The following is a 24,140-nucleotide window of genomic DNA, read 5'->3' as shown; positions in this document are numbered from 1 at the left end:
ACTCTCACTGAGCCACACCCTAGCCCTGACCTTTAGTACTTTTATTTTTTTAGTATTTTTTATTTTTATGACTACATGTACATAATGATTACATTCATCATGGGGATTTGAAACGTGTACAAAACACATAATTCTTTTTATTCTCACTACTTGTTTTTTTAAATGATTATTGAAGGTAAAAATTGTAGGTTTGTGTACTTTAAAAAAAATCTTACATTTCTAAGAAGACATTCTCTCCTATAGTTTTCCCTTGCAGCTAGAAAATGGTCAAGCTATGGAATGTACAGTAGCTCAATATTTTAAGCAAAAGTATAGTCTGCAGCTGAAATACCCCCATCTTCCCTGTCTCCAAGTGGGACAAGAGCAAAAGCATACGTACTTACCACTTGAGGTAAGCTAAACTAATTTATCTTTTGCTAATCTGCCAATCTCTTGAATTAGTTAAAAAAAAAAAGTAGCATTCTAATCTAGAGTAGAATTTAGTTTTTCTAAAATATTGTGAGCAGATACCTTCGCCATATAACAATTTTTATTTTCTGGAAATGGAAGATGTATGCATTTGGCAATGCTTACACACGCTAATTTCTCCTTGTCTCTTGGCAGGTGTGTAACATAGTGGCAGGGCAGCGATGTATAAAGAAGCTCACAGACAATCAGACGTCCACGATGATCAAAGCCACAGCAAGATCTGCTCCCGACAGGCAGGAAGAAATCAGTAGACTGGTCAGTAAAGAATGGTCTTCAAGATTAGCCAGCTCTACGATTAAAAAAAAGAAAAAGGAATAGAGAATTCCTGATGGGATACAGTTCCTCTTTGGTTTTTATATATGCAGGCTTTCCTGTTCTTTAGGTGAAGAGTAACAGCATGGTGGGTGGACCTGATCCATACCTTAAAGAATTTGGGATTGTTGTCCACAATGAAATGACAGAGCTTACAGGCAGGGTACTACCAGCACCAATGCTACAATATGGAGGCCGGGTAAGCTTTTCATTTATTTCAGCAAGCTTTTTGCACATCAGTCAAAAGATTGCAATCCAGAGTTTTCCGGCTATATGATATTGAATTTACCTATATTTGTGCTCATTATTACTTTTTTGTCTTTTGGTTCATACCAAGTAGAATTTTGTTTATTCCCTTCTCAACATTAAGATGGCCTTAGATTGTAATATCTTTTTTCTTTTGTTTCCTTTTGTTTTTTTTTAAAGAATAAAACAGTAGCCACACCCAACCAGGGTGTCTGGGACATGCGAGGAAAGCAGTTTTATGCTGGCATTGAAATTAAAGTTTGGGCAGTTGCTTGTTTTGCGCCTCAGAAACAATGTAGGGAAGATTTACTAAAGTGAGTATCTTTGTATTTCCAGCTTAGTAATCCCTCTCAGATATAAAAATACCATCTTTATGTTAATGTGCTGTACTGGCGCTGAATCCCCCACCTCCCATAGTGATACCATCTGGCTATATGCAAAAGATATTGCATTATAGTAAATTGCAAACTTGGAAATTACTTTAAAAATCTGACTCAGCTTCTGTACATTTAGAGCAGAGATTTGTAACAAGGGTGAAGCCATGCTACTTGGCAAATTCTTGAGTTTTTAGTAAAAGCTTCTTTTGGTATTACTTGTATATTTTCAGCTAAGATAAAAACTAGGTTTTTAAAAGTAAGAACACTGGCCAAGAGTATTGGTTCACATCTGAGAGATACAGTTGTCTATATAAAAGGAAGTTAATAAGGGGTGAAAAATTAAGAAAAGGAAACTAAGATGAAAGAAAGGAATTGTAAGATAATTAGCAAATACAGAAAAGAAATTATTCTGAAAGCTTCATACATAGATTAAAGCAACTTTTTAAATCCAAAATTTAAAGATTAAATTAATTTCAGTTTAAAGTGATTTCTCTTGATATTGTTATGGCACCAAATCTGTTACAAGTTTGATTGCAATCCTAATTACAATGATTTTGAGATAGCATGTTTCTGTGTTCTCAGTTGAACATAAGTAACCCAGTTCTTCTTATACCAGCCTTACCAAAATGTGTGCTACCTGAAATTTTGACCTTCTTTTCTGCATTACAGAATTGCCAATTTGAATATTTTTAAAAATCTTTGAATAGGAATGCTATTCTAGCCTTGGTGCCCAATTGAGTCATACTATATTTATTTAAAATTCAAAGTTATAATCTAATAACTTACTAATACGGATGCTTTGTCATAATTGCAGTGATACAACTTCTGGTTTATTTTAGCAACCAGTTAAAGTTTTTTGTTTGTTGGTTGGTTTATAATTTTGGTTAAGAATTTGCAGAACTGAAAAAGTATTTTAGAGGTTTATGTATGTGCCCTGAAGTAAAGATTCTGTACCACTGGTTCTACTTTAACAGGAGTTTCACTGACCAACTGCGTAAAATCTCCAAGGATGCAGGGATGCCTATCCAGGGTCAGCCGTGCTTCTGCAAGTATGCACAAGGCGCAGACAGCGTGGAGCCCATGTTTAAACATCTGAAGATGACGTATGTGGGCCTGCAGCTAATAGTGGTTATCTTGCCTGGAAAGACACCAGTGTACGGTATGGACCTTTTTAATGCTGAATGAAGGATGATTTCAAATGGTAGATGTGGCAATCAGATTAAGCTAGAAAATGCCATAGTCACAAACACCCCAAACTCACAGTGGTTTAAAGCAACCCAGATTGTGGTCGGAGGTACAGCTTGGTGGTAGAGTACTTGCCCAAATTTATAAGGACCTTGGTTCAGTCCCCAACACCACACATACACACACCATGTATACATACTAAACAACAATAAAGTAAATAAAGATTTATTTCTTGCTCCTGTTGTGTGTCCATTGAATTTAAATGGTGGCCTCTACGCCATGTCATCATACTATGTATTCCAGCACCCAGCTTGGCAGGGCAGCCACTAGGTAGAATGTTTCTGGCCCCTAACTTGCTTTTTTCTCTGCATCTCCTTGGCCACAACCAGCTATATGACCTTACCCAACCTGTGGAGAGGCTCCTGGAGAATGGGGCTGGGGGCAGGAAAGGGAATACCATCCTTCCATGATCCAGGAATCTGGAAGAACTGCAAAGTTTAGTGAAGAACACTTAGGCTATCAGAATGGAGATAAGCAGAAGAGTTTACCCCCAAGAAGAGAACCCTCTTGTTTGTATCTATTACAAGAAGAGTGGTACAAAGTTCTTTTGGTTATCATCTAAGTATAGGTTGTGTTTAGTCTTCTCTGTATTTGCTTCTTTTGTTACCTTCTGTTTATCCTTAGTATTTAGAGAAGCGGGGGTAAAATTGAAAGGATTGGTATGTGTGCTGAGAGGGAGGAGCAGGGATCTTGTTTCCTTTGCCAGACCAGTCATGTAGGGCAAGAGACCTTAAGGGACTGAACAGGTGGGGGCAGGCAGCACCAAAGAAGAAAGGAAGCAGGCTGGCTATGAGGCCCTAGGAAGGGAAAAATAGAGAAGAGAGAGGACCTGCCCACATATGGGGTGGGGCTGGGCAGAAAGTGGCTGGGGGAGGAGGAAGAGTGCCCCGGGGTTTGAGCAGATGAAAGGACTAACACATGAGAAGCATCTAATACCTGTATAGTATATAATAGGTGCTCTGTAAATGTTAGTGTGGGGGGGTTTATTCTTTTGCTCTTAATAATTAGGAGACTAACTATTTAAAATTATTTTTTTTGTAGCGGAGGTGAAACGTGTTGGAGATACTCTTTTAGGTATGGCCACCCAGTGTGTCCAGGTAAAAAATGTAGTGAAAACTTCACCCCAAACCCTTTCCAACCTTTGCCTGAAGATAAATGCAAAGCTTGGAGGAATCAACAATGTGCTTGTTCCTCATCAAAGGTGAGGTTCCAAATTCTGGTTTGTTCGTTTGTTTTTTCATTTTTGTTTAAAATCTAATATAATTTGTGGTAAAGCAAATATGTCTCAAATATACATCTTGATATATGTCTCTTACATGTGTATACACCCATGTACCCACCAAACCGTTAAAACACAGAACATCACCGGGCGTGGCAATGTATCCCTGTAATCCCAGCACTCAGTAGGCTGAGGAAGGAGAGTTGCAGTGAGTTCGAGGCCAACCTGGGCCACATAGTTCAGGGCCAGCCTGAACTACAAAGTGAGACCCTGTCCCAAAAAATAAAAAATAAAAAAACAAAATACAGAACATTCTCAGCACCCCACCCATCAGGTTTCCTCTGGCCTCTCCAAAAAGATACTGCAATCCCCAGGGCTGGGCATGTAGCTCAGTGATAGAGTGCTTGCCTGCCCTTACCATATGTGAGGCCCTGAGTTTGATCCCCAGCACAGCAAGCAAACAAACAACCTGCAACCAGCAATGATATAAGGCCAAAGAGATAACCCCCAAAGGTAACTGCTATTTTGAACTATATCATCATACATTATTTTTTTCCCTTCATATAAATGGACTCATACAGCGTATATTATTTATACATCTTTTGTTCAATAGTATGTCTGTGAGATTCACTTATGTTACTGCATTTACTGGTAATTCATTCTTCTGCATTGCTGTATAGTATTTCATTCAAGAATAAACCACATGATTTTCTTTTCTTTTTTTTGTTTTTGATTCCGGGGATCGAACTCGGGTCCCTGTGCTTGCAAGGCAGGCAGTGGAACCATTGAGCTAAATCCCCATCCCCAAAACCATATGATTTTATCTCTTCTACCACTGATGGATACTCTCATATATTCATTGTATGGTTCTGCATTTTTGGTGGATGTAAGCAATCTTTCTCCTGTGTAGAACTCTAGGTATGGAATTGCTGAGTTATACAGAATACATATATTTAGCATTAATAGATACTATAAAGTGGCTTTTTGAAGTGGCTATACCATTTTAAATTTTCACTGAGAGTCATATCTCATCAATGCTTAGTGGTAACAGTCCTTTTAATTTAGCCATTTTGTTTTGGGGTGATAGTATCTCATTATGATTTTAATGTGCATTTTTCTGGAGACTGATGATGTTAAGCACACTTTCAATATACTTATAAGTTGGACTGGGAATAGCTCAGTGGTTCCGCTGCCTGCCTTGCAAGCACAAGGTCCCGAGTTCAATCCCCGGTACCAAAAACAAAACAAAACAAAAACCAAAATAAATGTACTTATAGGCCATTTAGACATCTTTCATCATGGGCTGACTCAGCACCACCCACCCCCACGGCATTTTGAGGGTATCTCAGACGGTCATAATGGCACACACCTGTAACCTCTGCATTCTGGGAGGCTGAGGCAAGAGGACTACAAGCACAAGCCAGAGACTCACTATATTGCCTAGGCTGATCTTGATTTTGTGGGCTCAAGTGATCTTTCTGTCTCAACTTTCCAAGTAGCTAGAACTACAGGCTTGCCACTCTACCTGGCTTCTTTGCCAAAAATTTTTTTTTTTTTTTGTTACCGGAATCGAACTCAGGTTCGATTGTGAGGCAGGTGGCAGCATCCATGAGCTAGGTCCCCAGCCCTTCTTTGCCTGTTTTTAATATTGAGTCGTCTTTTTCATTAATTTGTAGTAGTTCATTGTGGTTTTTGGAAATAAATCCTTGATAGGGTATAGGTATTAAAAATATATTTTCCTATTCTGTGTTTTATCTTTTCATTCTGCTAAATGGTAGATTTTAATGAACAGATCTTTCTTCTCTCTCCAACCCCCCCCTTCTCTTTCTCTGAGTGGGTTTTTTTGTACCAGGGATCGAACTTGGGTCCCTGAGCTTGCAAGGCAGTTGGCAGAACCACTGAGCTAAATCCCCGGCCCCTCTTTCTCTTTCTCTTAAGGTTCTGGGAATCAAACCCAGGGCAAGCACTCTACCACTGATCTATATTCCCAGCCCCTAAAAGTTCTTAATGTTAATAAGACTGAGTTTGATCAGTCTTTTTATGTCCTGTTAAGAAACTTCACTCCCCGCCAGCCCCATACGCTTTTTGTTTAAATTTTGTCAGATTGACAAACACCAAAGATGGCAATGATATTCTAAACAAAGTACTGAGAGTTAGGAGAGTTATGTTTTGCTGCCCATATGAATTTTTAAGATTTTTAAGATTTTTGGGCCTCAGTTCCTTATCTGTTGAGATGATACTACCTGCCAGGAACGTAGCTCAGTGGCACAGTGCCTGCCTGGCAAGTGCAAGGTCCTGAGTTCAATTCCTGGCACCCCCCCGCAAGATAATACTACCTACTTTGACAACTCTAAAATGTTGTTTTTATGTGAAATTCTACAGGTGAGAGTGATTCAAAAGTTAAAAATTTTAAATTTAGTATCAGTCATTGCCATCCTTGAGAAGAAGGTGAAGTTGAATGTCTTACTCTTACATAGAATAGTCCTCACTTTTGTCTTAGAATGAAACTTCTAGGTTAATAAATCCTTCCTGAAACGTTGGTGGTGAAGCATGCAAGTCAGAGAAGGTTCATCTAAAGTCTGGGGTCATTTAATTTTGCCACAAACATTTGTGATAATATAACGTGATGACCTAGTGTGCATACTTTGGTGTCAACTTCTTAGGTATGGATTCTGATGTTATCACTTCCTAGCTTTGTAGTTTTGGGCACGTTCTTTATTCGCTTATGTCTCATTTTTAAAATCTGGAAAACAGAATTATTATGAACACTGAGTTAATACATGAGGAATACCTGGTACATACTGCAGTGACCAATTATGCATATAGGTCTGCTATTACTAATATCTCAGTACTGTTTTGTGGTGATATAGAGATAAACATAATTCAGCCTCTTCCCTTGTGGAATCTCCTCTCAGTACCTATGAGATTGGCAGATTTGAGATGCCCTCTAGATTATACTTTAAGAATTAATAACTTACAGGGCTGGGAATTTAGCTCATGATATTTTTCTCCCATGAATTCATCCTTTCAACAAATATTTATTAAGTGCGAACTATGAGCTAAGCAGTGTTCTGGGCAATAGGGTTGTAGCAGTGACCAGGACAAGATGGAACAAAATTCCTACCCTTGTAAGGAGCTTACATTTGTGCATATATAGAGACCAAAAATATTAATAAACAATAGAAACAAGTAACATATTGTATAAGGTTGTTTGTTTGGTACCAGGGATCGAACTTGGGACTTTGGGCTTGGTAGGCAGGCAGCCGAACCACTGAACTAAATCCCCTGCCTTTATATTATATAAATGTTAAATAGTATGGAGAAAAATGAAACCAGGGAAGAGATAGACTTGATCTTGTTCCTAAGTCTCATTTTAAAGAGAATTTGGATTTTAGTTGTTGGTACTCTCTTCCAGTTGTAAAAAATTTCCCTTTTAAGATTATACCTGTCACTATCTCTGGTGATACACTTTTTTAAACCCAAACGTTTTCACGTGTATGTCTGAATGGCGGTGTGCGCTTAAATCTGAACAGGCCCTCGGTGTTCCAGCAGCCGGTCATCTTCCTGGGGGCAGACGTCACTCACCCACCAGCGGGGGACGGGAAGAAACCCTCCATTGCTGCGGTGGTGGGCAGTATGGATGGCCACCCCAGCCGGTACTGCGCCACAGTCCGGGTGCAGACTTCCCGGCAGGAGATCTCACAGGAGCTCCTCTACAGCCAGGAGGTCATCCAGGACCTGACTAATATGGTTAGAGAGCTGCTGATCCAGTTCTACAAATCCACGCGCTTCAAACCCACTCGCATCATCTACTACCGTGGAGGGGTCTCCGAGGGACAGATGAAGCAGGTACCTTCCTTAGCCAGGTGTTGCCCTTTGGGGCTTTCTGCCTTCTGCCATTCAGATATGAGAGATGCTAGTGGAGTTCTCAGTGAAGCGTAATTCCGTTTCTGTCTCCTAGGTGGCTTGGCCAGAACTAATAGCAATTCGAAAGGCATGTATTAGCTTGGAAGAAGATTATCGGCCAGGAATAACATACATTGTGGTGCAAAAGAGACATCATACCCGACTCTTCTGTGCAGATAAAACAGAAAGGGTAAGAAGACATGGTATAAGTTTCATTATCTGATGTTGTGGCAAGTGACTGTTTTTTGTTATTATTTTGGTGCTGGGGATTGAACCCAGGGCCTTGCATACTAAGCACCCTACTGCTCTACCAGTGAGTTACACCCCAGGCCCTGAGTGTGTTTGGTTGGTTGTTTTTTTGCTCTTTTTTTTTTTTTTTTTTTTTTTTTTTTTTTTTTATGTTGAAAATTTTTTTTTTTTTTTTTTTTTTGAGACAGGCTGGTGTGTACCCAGGCTAACCTGAAACTCTGGATCCTCCTGCCTCAGCCTTCTGAGTGTTGGGCTGACAGGGCTGCACTACTGAATATGTTTTTAAGTAGGCATATTTACATTTTTCTCCCCTAAAAGTACAAGAATATAACTTAATAAATATGCTAACTGCTATTGAGTTTAGATGACCAATTCTGACTGATAAAAGTTCCAAGAATTAATATGAGTATATTGGGGGTATTTTAAGAGGGATCAATGGTGATATATCTTTTACTGTAATCCTTTTTTAAAAAGTTTTTTTTTAATTTAAACACTATTTTTTTAAGTATATGTGCTAGCAAAGCAAGCACACCATTTTTTTAAACAAGCCCTTATATTTCTTTTGTATCATAGAAATGATAGTGTTTTTTTTTTTGGTTTTTTGTTTTTTTTTTGGTTTTTTGAAACACGGTCTCACTATGTAGTTGAGACTGCTCTGGAACTCACTGTGTAGCCCAGGCTGGTCTCAAACTCACAGTGATCTCCTGCCTCAGCTTCCCGAATGCTGGGATTACAGGCGTGCACCACCACGCCCAGCTAGAAATGATAGTTTCTATAAGATCGTAGTGGTGCAGGCCTGTAATTCTAGCTATAAGGCCAACCTAAACTATAGACTGAGACCCCATCTCAAAAAAGAGAAAGAATGAAACGAAAGCAAAGCTAGTTTTTTGGCTTTTTGTTTTTATGGGAAGGGTAGGGGGATGTTATCTGTGTGGAATTTATTTTTGCTACTTTTTACTGCTAATACCTGATCTACACTTGTAAGATATAAAGAAGAATTTCTCTCCCAAGTGATTTTTATATTAGTACAGAAGATTCTTAATTTCTTTGTTCTGATTTTTTCTTTCTTTCTTTTTTCTTTTTTTTTTTTTGAGATGAGGGTCTTGCTGTGTTGCCCAGGCTGATTGATTTTAAGTGATCCTTCTACCTCTGCTTCCCAAGTACTGGGACTATATGTGTGCATCATTGCTGGGCAGCTTTGCTTCCTTGATATTTTTTATAACATTATTTCATCTTGTCCAGTCCCTTCCTGATCCATTCCATTCTAAGAGAGACCAGATCTTTGTTACCTAATCATGAAATCTCATTGGCTACTCCCAGTATTTTCTAGTAAAAACTTTATTTTTCATCTCCAGATAAAGAATATTATTTCTTTTTGTTTGTGAATTATTAAGGAGCTTTTATTCTTTTATTTATTTATTTATTTATTTATTTTTGGTACCGGGGATCAAACTAGGGTCCTTTTGCTTGCGAGGCAAGCAGCAGAACCACTGAGCTAAATCCCCAGCCCTAAAGTTCTTTTCTTAATAGGTCCCAGATATACACATCAGCCTGGATTAAAAGTTTTGTCTTCTAAATTGCCCAAACTCTGACTCAGTAGCACTTCTTAGGATTTGCTAATATAAATTCTCTGAACTCTTACTTGACCTCTAGGTGTAAAATACCCTGCTCCCCAATCTTTAACTGCTGTGGTTACCTCTCCACCCTTCTGGAACTTGATATCCATGTAGCTTTAGGACTTAAGATTATCCTTCTAAAATTCCACAATGCCTCATAATTCTGTTCTTTACCATCTAGTGTCACTAGTAACCTTTAAATATGAAGAGTCCCAATTCTTGTTTATTTTGTTATCTCTGACCTCTACTGACATCTCCAATCTTGCAAATCTCTAATTCTGAATCAGTCTACTTGTCTTCTTCCTTTGCTTCTACTCTTAGCCTGATAGGAGTTGCTAGTGGGAAAAAGTAATTTCTTTAATCATGAACCATATTGTCAATACATCATAGCAAATCTCACCTATTCCTTGGATGCTGTGATTTTTAGACTTATCCACTGCCTTGTCCATGATGCCTTCATTGCAAACAAAGTACTGTCTTCTATTTTCCCCATAAAACAGGATCTGGAAGACATGCTTCAGCTGCCTCTCTTCTGTCTTCAAACTTAGTTAAAGCTTTTCTTTTCTTTCCTTCCTTCTTTACTGGGGATTGAATCAGGGGTCTTGCACAAGCCAGGTAAGTGCCGTGCCATTCAGCTACTGGCCAAGTCCCAAACTTTCTCTTTAATCTCCTCTGTTTTGCTTTTTGCTGGGAATCTTTTATTTGATTATTAGTTGCTAAATCTATATTTCCAGCCCCATCCATGGACTGGATACAGCTCCTGATCTGTAATTCCACTTATCTCCCACATGTACTTACATGCTCTGCAGGCATTGTATCAGTCAAGGCAGGCTAGGCTGTGCAGTGGTAACAAGAAGAGGAAACCAATCGTTGTGGCTTACGGAGATTTATTTCTTGCTTGCTAACATTACACATTCATTGTGGCTCCACCACAGCTGCGACCCTGTTGTCCACCCTCTGGCACCTAGGCTAACAGAGGCACAACTATCTGGAACATTGCCAGTCATCCTGGTAGGGATGGAAAAATATAAATGACAAGTCATGCACCAGCTCCTAAAGCTTCTGCTCGGAAGTAACACACTTAAGGCCCCATTTTATCAGCCTAGGCAAGTCACATGGCCTCTGCTGAGATAATTGGGTGGGGATGTGTAATCCTCCCCCAGGGAGCAGCACAGGAATATTTGGCACCAGTGATACAATCTACCACAGGCATTTCAAGCAGAACACGTCTAAACCTTCCACTTACTGTTTTATCCCCATCCAAAACCCATTCCTCCCCCAAGTTTCCTTTTATTCTGTTACTTGGCATCACGATGTATTAAATCAGCCAAGCTGGAAAATTCAGAGTTGTGTTTAAATTCTTTTCCTCCTTCTTGTTCCCCCTTATCCAGTTAGTCAAATAGTCCTCTTGTATCCTGCCCTGAAATCTCTCTTCATCTCAGTGTTTCCTCTCGTGTGTTCCTGCTGCCCAAGGCAGAACTCATCTGTATTGCAGGAGACTCTTAGCAGACTCCCTGTCTCCACTCTTCCTTCCACAGAAATGTATCCTCTACCCTGCAGTCAGGGGTAGGTTTATAAAACATAGATCTCATCACATCATTCCAGTACTCAAATCTTCAAAAACTATTGCTTGCCAAACACCTTCTTATCCTGCTTAGCTTCTTCCCGGTGGAGTCAAAACAACATTTTCATTTCCTCTTTCACCATGACCTCATGCATTTCCAATATGCACTATGGGACTTTTTTATTGTTGTTGTTTTATTTTGTTGTTATTTTGGTTTTATTTGTTTGTTTGTTTTAGTCCTGAGAATTGAACCCAGGGCCTTGCACTAAGCTACATTCTCAGCCTTTTAAATGTTTTATTTTTTTGTGTGCATGGTGCTGGGGATTGAACCCAGAGCTTCACACTAAGCTATCTTCCTATACTCCTTTTTTTTTTTTGTTTTAATTTTTTATTTTGAGACAGGGTCTCACTAAGTTGCTAAATTGGAAAATTTGCACTTCTTCTGCATCAGCCTCCCAGAGTGCTAGGATTACGTTCTACCATCATAAGCTCTTTTCTATCAACCTTTTCCTTACCTTCTGCCCCTATTCATTCTTGAAAATTCTGTCCTGTATTTTTGCCTTTCCAAGAATGTCATGTAAACAGAAACATGTAGCCTTTGAATCAGGCTTCTTTTACTAGTATATACATTTGAGATTCATCCAAATTATTGTGGATATCAGTGTTTTCTTTTTTGTTACTGAGCGGTATTTCATGACATGGGTGATCCATAGTTTGCTTATCTATTCCTGGATGTAAAGATTTTTTTTTTTCTGGATGTAAAGATATTTGGAATATTTTCAGTCTTCATTCTGCTTTCCTTTTTAGTTCCTCCTTATCTTGTAAGACATGGTTCAGCAATTCCCTCCCTCCTGATGTTTTCCATAAGTCCTTATCACATTGCACTGCACTATGGCACCTACTTCATATTTTGCCTGCAGGAAGTCAGATTTATTAGTTCCTTCTGATACTGGCTTTCACCCCCAACATCTGCTGCATAGCCCAGCACATGGATGCACAAGCAGTAATTGCTGAATTGAACATGCCTGGATTCTCCACTTCCCAACGCATCATCTATTTAGTCTTTCATCAGTAGAGGCTGAGGCTTTTTGTTGTTATTGCTCTGGGGATCCAGGGCCTTTACCCTGAGCCACACCCTTTTTCATTTTTTATTTTAGGAGGCAGAGTCTCCCTGAGTTGCCCAGGCTGGGCTCAAATTTGTGATCCTCCTGCCTCAGCCTTTCAGAGTATCAGGATTACAGGCTTGTGTCACCATGCCCAGCTCTTAAGAGTTTTTAAAAAGAGATCCTATTGTCAAGTAAAGGATCTGGAAATGGTTATAGTAGAAAAGCCTGTATTGTATTTTTTATTTTCATGGAGCCGGGGACTGAATGTAGGGCCTTGCACACACCAGATAAGCACTCTACCACTGAACTACACAGTGAACCCCTTTTAACTTTCATAACCCATTGTTCCTCAAGTTTGACCATAAAACACATTCTGCAGAACTAATATTCTTAAAGAACACACAATGGGGGGAAATGCTAGAATCATTATTACAGCAGTCCCTCACCCATGGTGAGTCTGTTCTGAGGGCCTCCAGTGGAGGTCTGAAATCTTGCCTTGTGCCAAACCCTATATATACTATGTTTTTTTTTCCTACACATATGTGTCTGTGATAAAGTTTTATTTGTAAATTGGGCACAGAAAGAGGTCAACAACAGTAATAATAAAATGGAGCCCTATGCTGAAATATATGTGAATATGGAATATGAATGTGGTCAGTTTCCCACCCTGCTCTCAAAAATATCTTAATTCCTCATTGCATTATAGTAATATTTTTGTACCGTGGTTGATTCCAGGTAATTGAAACTGTGGAAAGCAAAACCTTGGATAAGGGGGAACTACTATAACTCTACACTTCCTCTGGTTCAATTAGATATCCAAATTGACATATGAATTTGATGGAAGGAGATTTTTCTACCTTCAGAGTTATTGTCTGCATTGTTGATCTTTTGCCAAACATAGCAATAGTTAAAATGGAACCAGATTTATTCTTCTGTGCTGTATAAACTTCCTTGTATTGAACTCTGCTGTACAGCAGAACAGAATGATCAAATAGCACGATTTAATTCCATTCCTTGTAAATGCATTTCTGAAATTTCCCTCTCTGGTCTTCTGAAAGTGTTTTGACCACTGAAGAACTATAGAATCTTAGTGCAAGAGATCATCACCTAATTTTATAGGTGATCAGCTGAGGTATGATATTATGCTTTGTTTAAGGTGTGCAGCTGGGAGGAGAGGCCTAGATCTGAAACTTCTTTCCCAGTCCCCATTTCAGCGCTTGCTTCCTGATAATTAATCATTTGCTAGTGATTTTTGTCTCTCCCTCTCTCTCTTTTTTCTTTCTTTCTTTCTTTCTTTCTTTCTTTCTTTCTTTCTTTCTTTCTTTCTTTCTTTCTTTCTTTCTTTCTTTCTTTCTTTCTTTCTTTCTTTCTTTCTTTTTTTTTTTTTGGTACCAGGGATCAAACTCAGGACCTTGAGCTTGTGAGGCAGAGGCAGGTGGCAGAACCACTGAGCTAAATCCCTGGCTTTTTTTTTTTTTCCTCCTTTTGAGACAGGGTCTTACCAAGTAGCTCAGACTGGCCTTGAAATCACTGTGTAGCCCAGGCTGGCCTCGAACTCATGAAATCCTCCTGCACCAGCCCCCAAAGTACTGGGATTACAGGCATGTGCCACCACACTCAGCTTGCAGCTTCTTTTATTGATCCCATTGATGCATTAGTTTTGCTGAACCTAATGAACCAGTTCAAAGATTCCTTCATCTTAACTTTTACTAAAAATAGTGAGTTCTGGTGTCACACACCTGTAATCCCAGCACTCTGGGAGGCCGAGCCAGGACAGTAAATTTGAGCCCAACCTGGGCAACTTACGGACTTAGCCAGACCCTGTCTCAAAATAAAAGGTCTGGGTGGGGAGTGCGGCTCAATGCAAAGAACCTGGGTTCAACTGCCATTACTGGGAAGGCAGTGTGGGTGGGGGGCTTTTTTACTAAAAGTTGTGGATATTTTTTCCTCCTAAGGAGTAAAACTGATCCCTCCCCCTTTCAGGGAGTGTGGTGTGTGTGTGTGTGTGTGTGTGTGTGTGTGTGTGTGTGTGTGTGCTGCTAGGAACTGAACCCAAGGCCTTGTACATGCTAGGTAAGTGCTCCAACACTGACCCTCTAGCACTTACACATTATTTTTACCCTTTTGTAAACAGACCAGTGTCTCATCTATAGATAGATACCAGCATGCTGCACAAAGCCACAGGTAAAATAATTTTTTGCTTTGATTCCCCTAGAAAGACTATGGAGGGGGCTGGGTATTTAGCTCAGTGGTTCTGCCGCCTGCTTTGCAAGCACAAGCACAAGGTCCCAAGTTCAATCCCCAGTACCAAAAAAAATGAAAGAAAGACTATGGAGGATATTTGAGAAAATACTTTAGGATAAAATGTTTTGGCTAAGGGAGAGTTTTGCAAGATTCAACATCTTGAATTGAACTCATTTTCAGGACTTTACTTAAAAGCAGTTTATCAACTTGTTAGCAATTAACACATCAAAGAAAAAGATAGCTTGAATACAGTTTGGCGTTTTGATGATTAATTACTTTTCTTTTGGATAGGTGGGGAAAAGTGGTAATGTACCAGCAGGAACTACAGTGGATAGCACCATCACACATCCATCGGAATTTGACTTTTACCTCTGTAGTCATGCAGGAATTCAGGTAATTTGGAAGCTGGTCCGGCTCTTTGAAATAATAAGGAGATATTTGCCAATTCAGCTACTAGCTTGAGTAGACTTGATAATAAAGACTGTACTTAATTTTGTTAATACTTATGTCCTAGAACCGTTACCTTTTGTCTACGGATCTGTTTATCAATACGATAGACGAAACATTTCCGTGTTTAAGGATTAGGTTTCAGTTCTCCTCCCAGTCACCCCATGTTACAAATATTTTAATCCTGCCAGCCGAGCATGGTGGCGCACACCTGTAATCCCAGAACTCAGGAAACTGAGGCAGGAGGATCACTGTGAGTTTGAGGCCAGCCTGTGCTACATAGTGAGTTCAAGGCCAGCAGGCACTACGTAGCGAGACCCTGTCTCAAAAAACAAATAAACAAACGAAATATTTTAATCCTAAAACTCTCTCCAGGGAACCAGCCGTCCTTCACATTACCAGGTCTTATGGGATGACAACTGCTTCACTGCAGATGAGCTCCAGCTACTGACTTACCAGCTGTGTCACACCTATGTGAGGTGCACACGCTCAGTCTCTATTCCAGCCCCTGCATATTATGCCCGGCTTGTGGCATTCAGGGCGAGGTATCATCTGGTGGATAAAGATCATGACAGGCAAGTTTCTTAGGCACAATAAAGCCTCTTTTTATTTTACCAGCATGTTTTAAAAGAAAGCTTCTACAGAAAATTCTTTTAAAGATAGAAACTTTTTTTTAGGGTTAAAATTACAAGGAACAAATAAAAATGCATGAGTCTTTGAGAGCTTACAGTGTGACTTTTGGTCTAAGAAGTGCTCAGGCTTGTTTATACTTGTATTGTGTCTCAAAAGAAGTGTGATTTGGAGCTGCTTGTGTTTTTCCCATAGAGCCAAATGCATTTCAGTTCTATTCAGGTCCTGAGTAGCCTCAAAAGGTGACCAGCACAATCAGAGCAGTTGCAGACCTGTGGATTCCAATTGTACAAGAGAGAGTCCTGACTGGTTCACTTGGCTTTCAGTATAGTCCATAAGAGTTCACCAGAGTGAACCTTGGGGGAGGAGAGCCAGACCATTCTCACCTTTGAAGGAATCTCAAGAGAATCAGACATTTTGAACTGTTACTGATCTACTATTAAGTAGCTAAACAAGCTCTTTGCATTAATTTTCTTTTCCAAATGACCATCTGTGAAGAATAGCCGTTTCTGGGCTCTTCCCCAAGTCTGAATTCAACAGCTACATAATAGACATTCCACTGCAGGTCTATTTCTGTAGGAGTTAGAAATGCACCATTATAAAAAATGCCCAGCTGTGGCTTTAGTACCTTCCATTCTGTAATATACATTCATTCATTTAACACATTTATTATGTATTGATTGTGTGCCCAGCAGAGTGCTATGTGCTAGAGATACCAGGATGAGTAATGTATGTTTTCAGTTGATGGGGATTTTTATGATTCAGTATGTGAGATAATACAAGTAAATATAGAACTGACTAGAGCTCAAATCAGTATAGATAAAAATACAGTGAGAGATTTTATAGCTGGGTGTGTAGGATTTAGCTCTACAAAGGAGAGAGAAGGATTTCCAGGCAGAGGCAACAATGGACAAAAAGAAGAGAAAGCAAGTGACATGTTTGGACAATAGCAAGTTTTCTTTGGCTGGTGCATATTAAATGAGACAGCAGGCATGCGGCCAGAAATGTATCTTAGGTTGATTGTCTTTGTTAAATGTAAAAAGTGATGGCACAATCGCTTCTCGGCCTTTTGGCTAAGACCAAGTGTAAAAGTGATGGCACACACTTGTAATTCCATCACTCTGGGAGGCTGAGACAGAAAGATCACAAGTTTGAGCCCAGTCCAGGTAACTTAGTGATTTAGCCAGACCCTGTCTTAAAATAAAAAATTAAAATAGGGATGGGTATGTAGCTTAGTGTGAAGTACCATAAAAAAATTTATTCTTGGGATAGAAGAGACAGGACTTAATAGTTAATTGAGTGTGAGTGGCAAAGGGGAGGATGAAATAAAAGGTGACTAAGATTTTGAACCTAGATGATGCAGATAGTAATAATCTTTAAAAGAAAGAGGATGAGCCTTTTGGCTGTCAGCAGCACCAAGCAATTGACAAGAACAAGCACCTTACAAAAGGCAGCAAAAAGTTAGCAAGGATTGAGGCAGGAGGATTGCAAGGTTGAACCCAGCTGTGCAATTTAGTGACTTAGAGAGCCATGCCTCAAATAAAAGATAAAACAGAGGAATGGGGTAGCTCAGTGTGATGGCCTTGAGTTCAATCCCCAGTACTGAAAAAGATAGAAGGGGGGGTGTCAAGAGGTCAAGAAAAAAGTGGTTGATCCATTTTCTAAGAAACATTGATAAGATGTCAAAACACCACTATGTTCAGTGTTAGAACTATTAGAATAACACTAGTTGCAAGGACCCAAGAAATCCAAATCGCATCCGATTGCCTCAAGAGTTGATGTCTTGGGTCTGGGGATTTAGCTTAACGGGTTCGGTGGCTGCCTTGCAAGCGCAAGGACCTGAGTTCAATCCCTGGTACCAAAAAAAAAAACAAAAAACCAAAAACCAAGAGTTGATGTCTGAAGTGAGCTTTGCTGATGTGCAGAATGATGAAGTTGCATTTAAAAAATGTAAGCTAATTACTGAGGATGTTCTGGGTAAAACTGCCTAACTTCAGTGGTATGGAACTTATCCATAACAAAATTATTCCATGGTTAAAAAAAAAAAAAAAAGCTGGGCATGGTGGCGCATGCCTGTAATCCCAGCACTCAGGAGGCTGAGGCAGGAGGATTGCTGTGAGTTCGAGACCAGGCTGGGCTACATAGTGACTTCCAGGTCAGTCTCAACTACATAGTGAGACCCTGTCTCAAAAAACAAAACAAACAGAAAATGACTGTGATTGAAGTTCCTATTGATGAGAAGACTACTGATGGTTATTAGTTCTATGAACTCATGGTTCATCTGTTCTATGTTGGTTTTACCACGAAGTACAGCACTTAGACATGGAAGACCTTTGATGCCCAGCACCAATAGGTCCCCCAAACCAAGAAGATGACAGTGGAAATCGTGGCCTAAGAAATACAGACCAGTGACTTGAAAGAAATAGTCAATACACTAATTTCAGATAACATTAGAAAAGAGATATAAAAAGCTTTCTGGTCTATCTTCTTCATGATGTCTTGGTTAGAAAAAAAAAATACCGAGGAAACCCATATTTGAATTGGGAAAACTCATAGAGCTTCATGGTAAAGCAGTAGTTCTGGAAAAGCTGCCGGGGTCAAGACAGGTGCTAAAATCAAGCAAGCTGATGGATATGAACTACTAGTCCAAGAATGTGTTTAAAATTCTGATTTTTTAATAATGACAAATGAAAAGTCATTATATTTATACAGGGGGTAATTTATAGTTTGCCAATATTTTTATATCACATGATACTCTTACGAGGAACATTTAGAACTTGTCAAACCAAAAGATCAAAGTTCAGAGTAGTTAATTGTCTAAGGTTGCATAGCTAGTGAGGGGAAATCAAGAAGAGACTGGTGGCACAGTAAGATTTATTAAGTTCTGTATTCCAAAACTGTGCTAGGCACATAAATTCATTCATTCAACAAATGGTTTTATGTAGAGCATGGTAGCTCACACTTGTAATCCTAGCACTCAGGAGGCTGAAGAAGGACAATTGTTGTGAGTTCGAGTTCAGCTTGGGGTTCATAGTGAGTTCAAGGTCAGCCTAAACATCAGAGTGAGACCCTGTCTCTAAATAAATATTAAATCCGAGAAGACAAATGATTATTGAAGCCATTTTGTGTACTTAGCACTAGAGATACAGTGGCAAGATGGACAAATTTGCTTTCTTGGGGTTTACCTTATTCTAGTAGATAAATAATGGCTCAATTAATAATTTCATTTCAAATATGTTTAGTACCCTGGAAGAAAAATAGAGAATTCTGAGAAAGCATGTTCCAGGTGACCCTGATCTAGATTTGGGAGGCAGGAAATATTACCCTGGGGAAAGTGACCTTTAACTGAAGCCTAAAGGATAAGAAGTAATTAACCAGATATAATGGGCAGTTGAAATCCTTACATAGGTACTGTTAAAGATTTGGGTCTTTGCAGATGTTATTTTATTTAATTCTTATAAGCACACATTAAATAAATTGTATTGCATTTTTCAGTTGAGCAAATTGATGTGTAATGAGACATAAACTATTTATGGGACCCACTCTTGAGCCTAACATCTTGAATCAGTACTATTTGTGCTAATTCAAACTTGTGAAGTGTGAAGCAGTCTGCTGTTAACACTTGGTTTCTTGTTTTATTCTCATTTCAGTGCGGAAGGCAGTCATGTGTCAGGACAGAGCAACGGCCGAGATCCTCAGGCCTTGGCTAAGGCTGTGCAAATCCACCATGATACCCAACACACGATGTATTTTGCCTGAGAATCTCAGAAAAGGAACTCAACCAGTTTGGCACCCCACACAGCCTCAAAATGTTTCAAATGCCTACCACCTCTAGTTAGAGCCAAGTTGACTTCAGGTGGTCTTCTACCAGCAGCTCAGAATAGTTGCACTGAATCTATACTTTGCAGCACTGTCTGATGCATCAACAAAATTGAGCCATTTTTTAAAAGTAGTAGATACTCATAGATTATCTTTTCTGATGCACTGGACAGAATTTTTACCTCATCGTGCAAAGGCTGATCAGCCTGAACTTTCTAAAGGACTTTACAAGAAAGGTTTCTACGGATTATTTTGCTAGCTGTGGTGTTCACCGCATCCCTCTAGTCTTATAAGAAAGAGTATTCCTTCTTTCTGTGTTCCTTGAGTGGGGTGTATGCGTAAGTGAGAAAGAAAAACCAAACGATCTACTTCAGTTCAGTGTAACTATTTAGCTGGGTGGGCCCATAAGCTTTTTAATGGAGATTGCTGACTTTGCCACTGTAAATGCCTTTAATGAGCATTAAGTTTTGAAAGTTTTACAGAGTTTTATTAGTTTTACTACTTTATCTTACTGATCTCTGCAGACTTGTGCTGGTGCAAGTACAGGCTGCCAGGCAATTGCACTATATTTGGCTGCAGATTCAAACAAGCAATTCTCTTACTTGGTTGACGTTTGTGAATGTGTGACATAAACATAAGTAATGCATGTCACAGTGACAGATAACACTGCCATGGTCAAAGTACTCATGTTTCTCCCTCTTTGGAAAAAAAATTAGCTTTTAGTATTTTTCCAGCTTTTCAAAAGTGCCCATTTTATGCTGCTGTGTGGTTTGTTAGATCTAAATCATTTTAAAACTTTTCTCATAGAAAGTTAACTTTGGCAATAAGCATTTTTTAAGGTCCCTCCTTTTCCTCCCCTTGATGATGTAGTTTTGTAGATGAAATTTTGGTATGATTTTATCAGCTATTTCTTATATATCATAATCTGGCAATTTCTGAGACCAATCAGAAAAGACATATATTTCCATGCCTTTTTAAATAATTGTTTTTACTAATTTTATAGTCACAGTCGGTGTCCTGTCACTTTGTTTTAGAATAAGCTAGAACCAGGATGCTTTTTATTGGACAAGTATTACCAGTCCTTAGAGGCACATTGAGTGATGCTGCACTTGCAAAAATGTACCAGCATTTAAATTTTTTTTTCCTGGGAATCAAAATTACACAATTATTTGCAGTGCAATGTTTTTTCTTGTCTTTCAAACTGAAAGAGATGATGGGTTTTCCTTCCTTTTATTCACCTAAGACTGTAGAAATGGTTGATTTTTCTTAATAGATTCTGGGTTCCACTCATAGGGAGACAGGATTCCTTTCTTGTCCAAACAAAAGGAGTTATCTGAAGCAAGCATCAGTTAAAATGTAGGGGGAAATGTATTCTGTATTTAGTGTAGATAACACTTTGTAATGGACAATAATTACATAGAGTCTTGGTAGGTCCAGCCAGCCTTTCCCACTCCACATTTGACTGATTGTACTGTTATTCTCTATCCTGGAATGGCAGGAATGAGAGATAAAGGACCCAGAACCACACTTCATATGGCTGACAATGAAGGTGCTGGGGGAAGGAAGAGACAGACACAATGTGGTAAAAATAATTTTGCCACCTCTGTCTTGAAACTGCTGCTGGGAAACACTGGATCAGATGATGAAGGGCATTTGCTTGAACTCATTAGTTGGTCCAAATCTCTTAAGGTAGCCTTCTCAAAATCCCAGCAATATAAAGCACTGTTTCTCTTCAGTCTTTTAAGCGATCTTGTAAATACATTGAAGTTTACATTTTCATGTGCTGTTACTCAGCGATGCCACCAGTGTTTGCTGAGACTGGTCTCTGAGAATTTTATAGTGTCTGTCAAGTCCTATAGCTCATTGTGATGAGTTCAGACATCCTTAATCTCTGCAGATAGTGGGAAGAAAGTGAGTTCTGTGACTGAAGCACAACATAGGCAGGAGTGAAGTGATGGAAGACGTTAATATCTTAAGATTTTCCCTTTTCGCAAATACCTCACTTGGATAATACAAATCAGGACATGTTGGTGAGGGGCTGGCTGCTGCTTTTATTCACACTTGTTCAGGGAGAGCACAGAAAATACCCTTCAGCATGGCCACTCTGGACCCAAAAGGAGAAAGAACAAGCCTTGTAGGAGGAGGAGGACTCTCTGGAGTCCAAGAAGTAAAGAACTCTGGTGGCTGGCTGGCTGGCCAGCAGGCACCACACCTGCACTTGAGTGCCTCGGGCTCGTTTGTTGAGAACGCACAGAAGAAGCTCTCACTGTATCCTGGCGTCCACGGAACAGAGGCAAAGCCAAGTGCCCAGAAACCCTAATCTGCCTGTCTGCAGTTGGGCTCTATGCTCGACCTTAAACTATACTGTTTGTAAGACCTCAGTCAGTCTTAGTACACTGGGGCCAATCAGCATGGTGGTGGAGGAAAAGCCGGGAGGCCTATTTTTATAGGAAAACAGTCCCATTAAGGGTGCAATGCTGTCATTTTGGACAAAAGGAAAGAAATATAGAAGTAGGATTACTGGGAAAAAAAAAAACTTGTGGAGGGGTGAATCTTTAAGGGGTACTCACTGCACAGAGTTGCAGCAATACTGTTGCAAGCAAGTCTGACAGCATAATTTTAGTTTAATTTGGCTTGGCAAGTCTAATAGTTAACCCCTTCGAGACTAAATCGTTATGCATGTGTCAATCAATGGGAGGTGTGCATTCTCTAGAAGTAGTGTTAAGATGTTTGTTTGTTTTTTGTTTTTAATGCAGCCTGTTTAGGCACTGTCATGTGGTGTGAAAGATTTAAATGTGGCGATGCTAACGAGTAACAATTTGGGGATAAGGAGTGGGACGTTAAGAGAGTGGTGAAGACACAAATGTTGAACCAATTATGTTTTGTCGTTGTTAGCTGTTGAATCCTGAGAGGTTTATAAAATGAACCAACTGGCTTACTGCAGCCAGAGTTCTGGGCAGACAGAACACTCTCATTTTTACTGTAAATTCTATTTGCTGCTTCCAAAGGTGATGATTTATAAGCAGACATGTTCTATATGGTCTGTACTTTAGGATCTGGTGCCCAGCCTATTTCAGAGCTTACCTACCTGGCTCAACTAGGTACCCCATCCCCATGGGAAATGGTAATCCACTGTTTAACAAGGCTCACCCTCTCCACCCTGCCCCATCAACCCCTTGTGGATGTGCTGTAAGATTTTCCTGCTCAATAGTTAAGTGGTAGCTCTGCTTTCATTTTAAGAAAGTGGAGGCTAAGGGCATTGTATCAATACTGCTTCAACTCCAAGAATTTTTCCTTGTAAAGTTAAAGGAAAGATCTTATTGATTAACCATTTTCTTATCCCTTGCTATTGACATATTAATGCTCTTTCTATGTCTAGTGGCTGAAAATGTTTGCATTTGTTCATTTGACTAATGGTGTGATTTTTGTTTCTATACCTTTAGACTTGTAATGTTTTAAAATGTATTTTATTAACTTTGGACTGGATGTATGTCTCTAGCAATACGAGGTACTTTCTAAGCTATGAAGGGAGGGAATGTATCCCCATGATAAGATAATGGTTGTTTAAATTTTGCAATTTTTCTCTTTTTGGCCTGCAGGGATATTTTGTGTTCATGTGTCCCCAAAAAAGAATAAATTGGCATTCTTGTGCCAAAAGTTGTTTATCTTGTCAGTTATCTAATAACTATGGAACACAATGGATAGCAGTATACATGGTTGCTTTGTAGAAGCAGTTTCCTCAATTTGAGAAATTTGACCAAAAAAAAAAAGGGAAAATTTTGTGTTTATAACTCTTGGATCTCCTTATTTTAGGAATTGCTATTTGAGACTTTTAGAAGATAATTTCAGCAATGTTTCTCATATGAAAACATAAGATTCGTCAGGGTTCTAGGTACAGCTCTTACTGGAGCAGCCTATGTAAGAGATGCCTTAGGAAAAATGTGCAGTCACAAAAAACGTGCAGTTGGCCATTATTTGTAAGAATAAGTTCTGCAGAAGAGAGGCAATTCAAATGTACCCAACTTGGGGTTCTACATTCTTCTGTCTGTCTGTTTCTTTCTGTTTTTATTTATACATACATACAGGATCTCACTATATTGCCAAGACTGGTCTTGAACTCATAATCCATTTGCCTTAGCCTTCCAGGTAGCTGGGATTCCAGGTATGCACTGCTATACCCAGCTCGTGGTTTGTTGGTTTTTGGGGTTTTTTGTTTTGTTTTAATTCTCAACAAGCTGAGTGTATACCTATAATCCCAGCTACTCACAAGGCTGAGGTGGGAGAATTGCAAATTTGAGCCTATCCTGGGCAACTCAGTGAGACTTTGTCTCAGAAACTAAGTTTGATCTCCAGTACGCCCCCAAAAAGGGCTGCTGAGGCAGGAGGATCATGAGTTCAAAAAACAAACAAAAATCTCACCAGCAAAGCCTTTTAGGCAAGTCATGGCAGAAACAATGCAGAGGTTTCCCCAGTATGACTCTATTCTCAGGGAATTTATAGTTTACCAGATAAGAAAGTCCTACATACAACTAAACCTCTAAGAAGGTAGGTTTTTGTTTTTTCTGTCAGCATGGTATCTCTTCTATATTTATCAGTTTTCAAACATGTATCATAAATCAAATGCATACTAAGCTCTATCTAGGTGTGGAGAACATAAAAGTAAAAATTTAATTCTTCTAAGTATTTATTCCA

At 39.3% G+C, this 24,140-nt stretch overlaps 1 protein-coding gene across 1 annotated transcript in view; it reads left to right on the top strand.

The window, feature by feature from the left end:
* The window catches only part of Ago4 (argonaute RISC component 4), a 36,778-nt gene extending 13,685 nt beyond the window's left edge, over positions 1-23,093 (top strand). The window contains exons 7-17 of the mRNA XM_019204284.2: positions 244-391; positions 604-723; positions 851-979; positions 1,207-1,340; positions 2,378-2,562; positions 3,690-3,849; positions 7,401-7,716; positions 7,829-7,963; positions 14,844-14,945; positions 15,375-15,574; positions 19,280-23,093. Coding sequence (XP_019059829.1) covers positions 244-391; positions 604-723; positions 851-979; positions 1,207-1,340; positions 2,378-2,562; positions 3,690-3,849; positions 7,401-7,716; positions 7,829-7,963; positions 14,844-14,945; positions 15,375-15,574; positions 19,280-19,388 — 1,738 coding nt within the window. The 3' untranslated portion in view covers positions 19,389-23,093. The remainder of the gene's footprint in view (positions 1-243; positions 392-603; positions 724-850; positions 980-1,206; positions 1,341-2,377; positions 2,563-3,689; positions 3,850-7,400; positions 7,717-7,828; positions 7,964-14,843; positions 14,946-15,374; positions 15,575-19,279) is intronic.
* The last annotated feature ends 1,047 nt before the right edge of the window (positions 23,094-24,140 follow it).

This window comes from Fukomys damarensis, unplaced genomic scaffold (assembly GCF_012274545.1).
Source record: "Fukomys damarensis isolate Sample0158 unplaced genomic scaffold, DMR_v1.0_HiC HiC_scaffold_23, whole genome shotgun sequence".
Lineage (NCBI taxonomy): Eukaryota > Metazoa > Chordata > Mammalia > Rodentia > Bathyergidae > Fukomys > Fukomys damarensis.
This window is presented reverse-complemented; position numbering and strand designations above follow the sequence as displayed.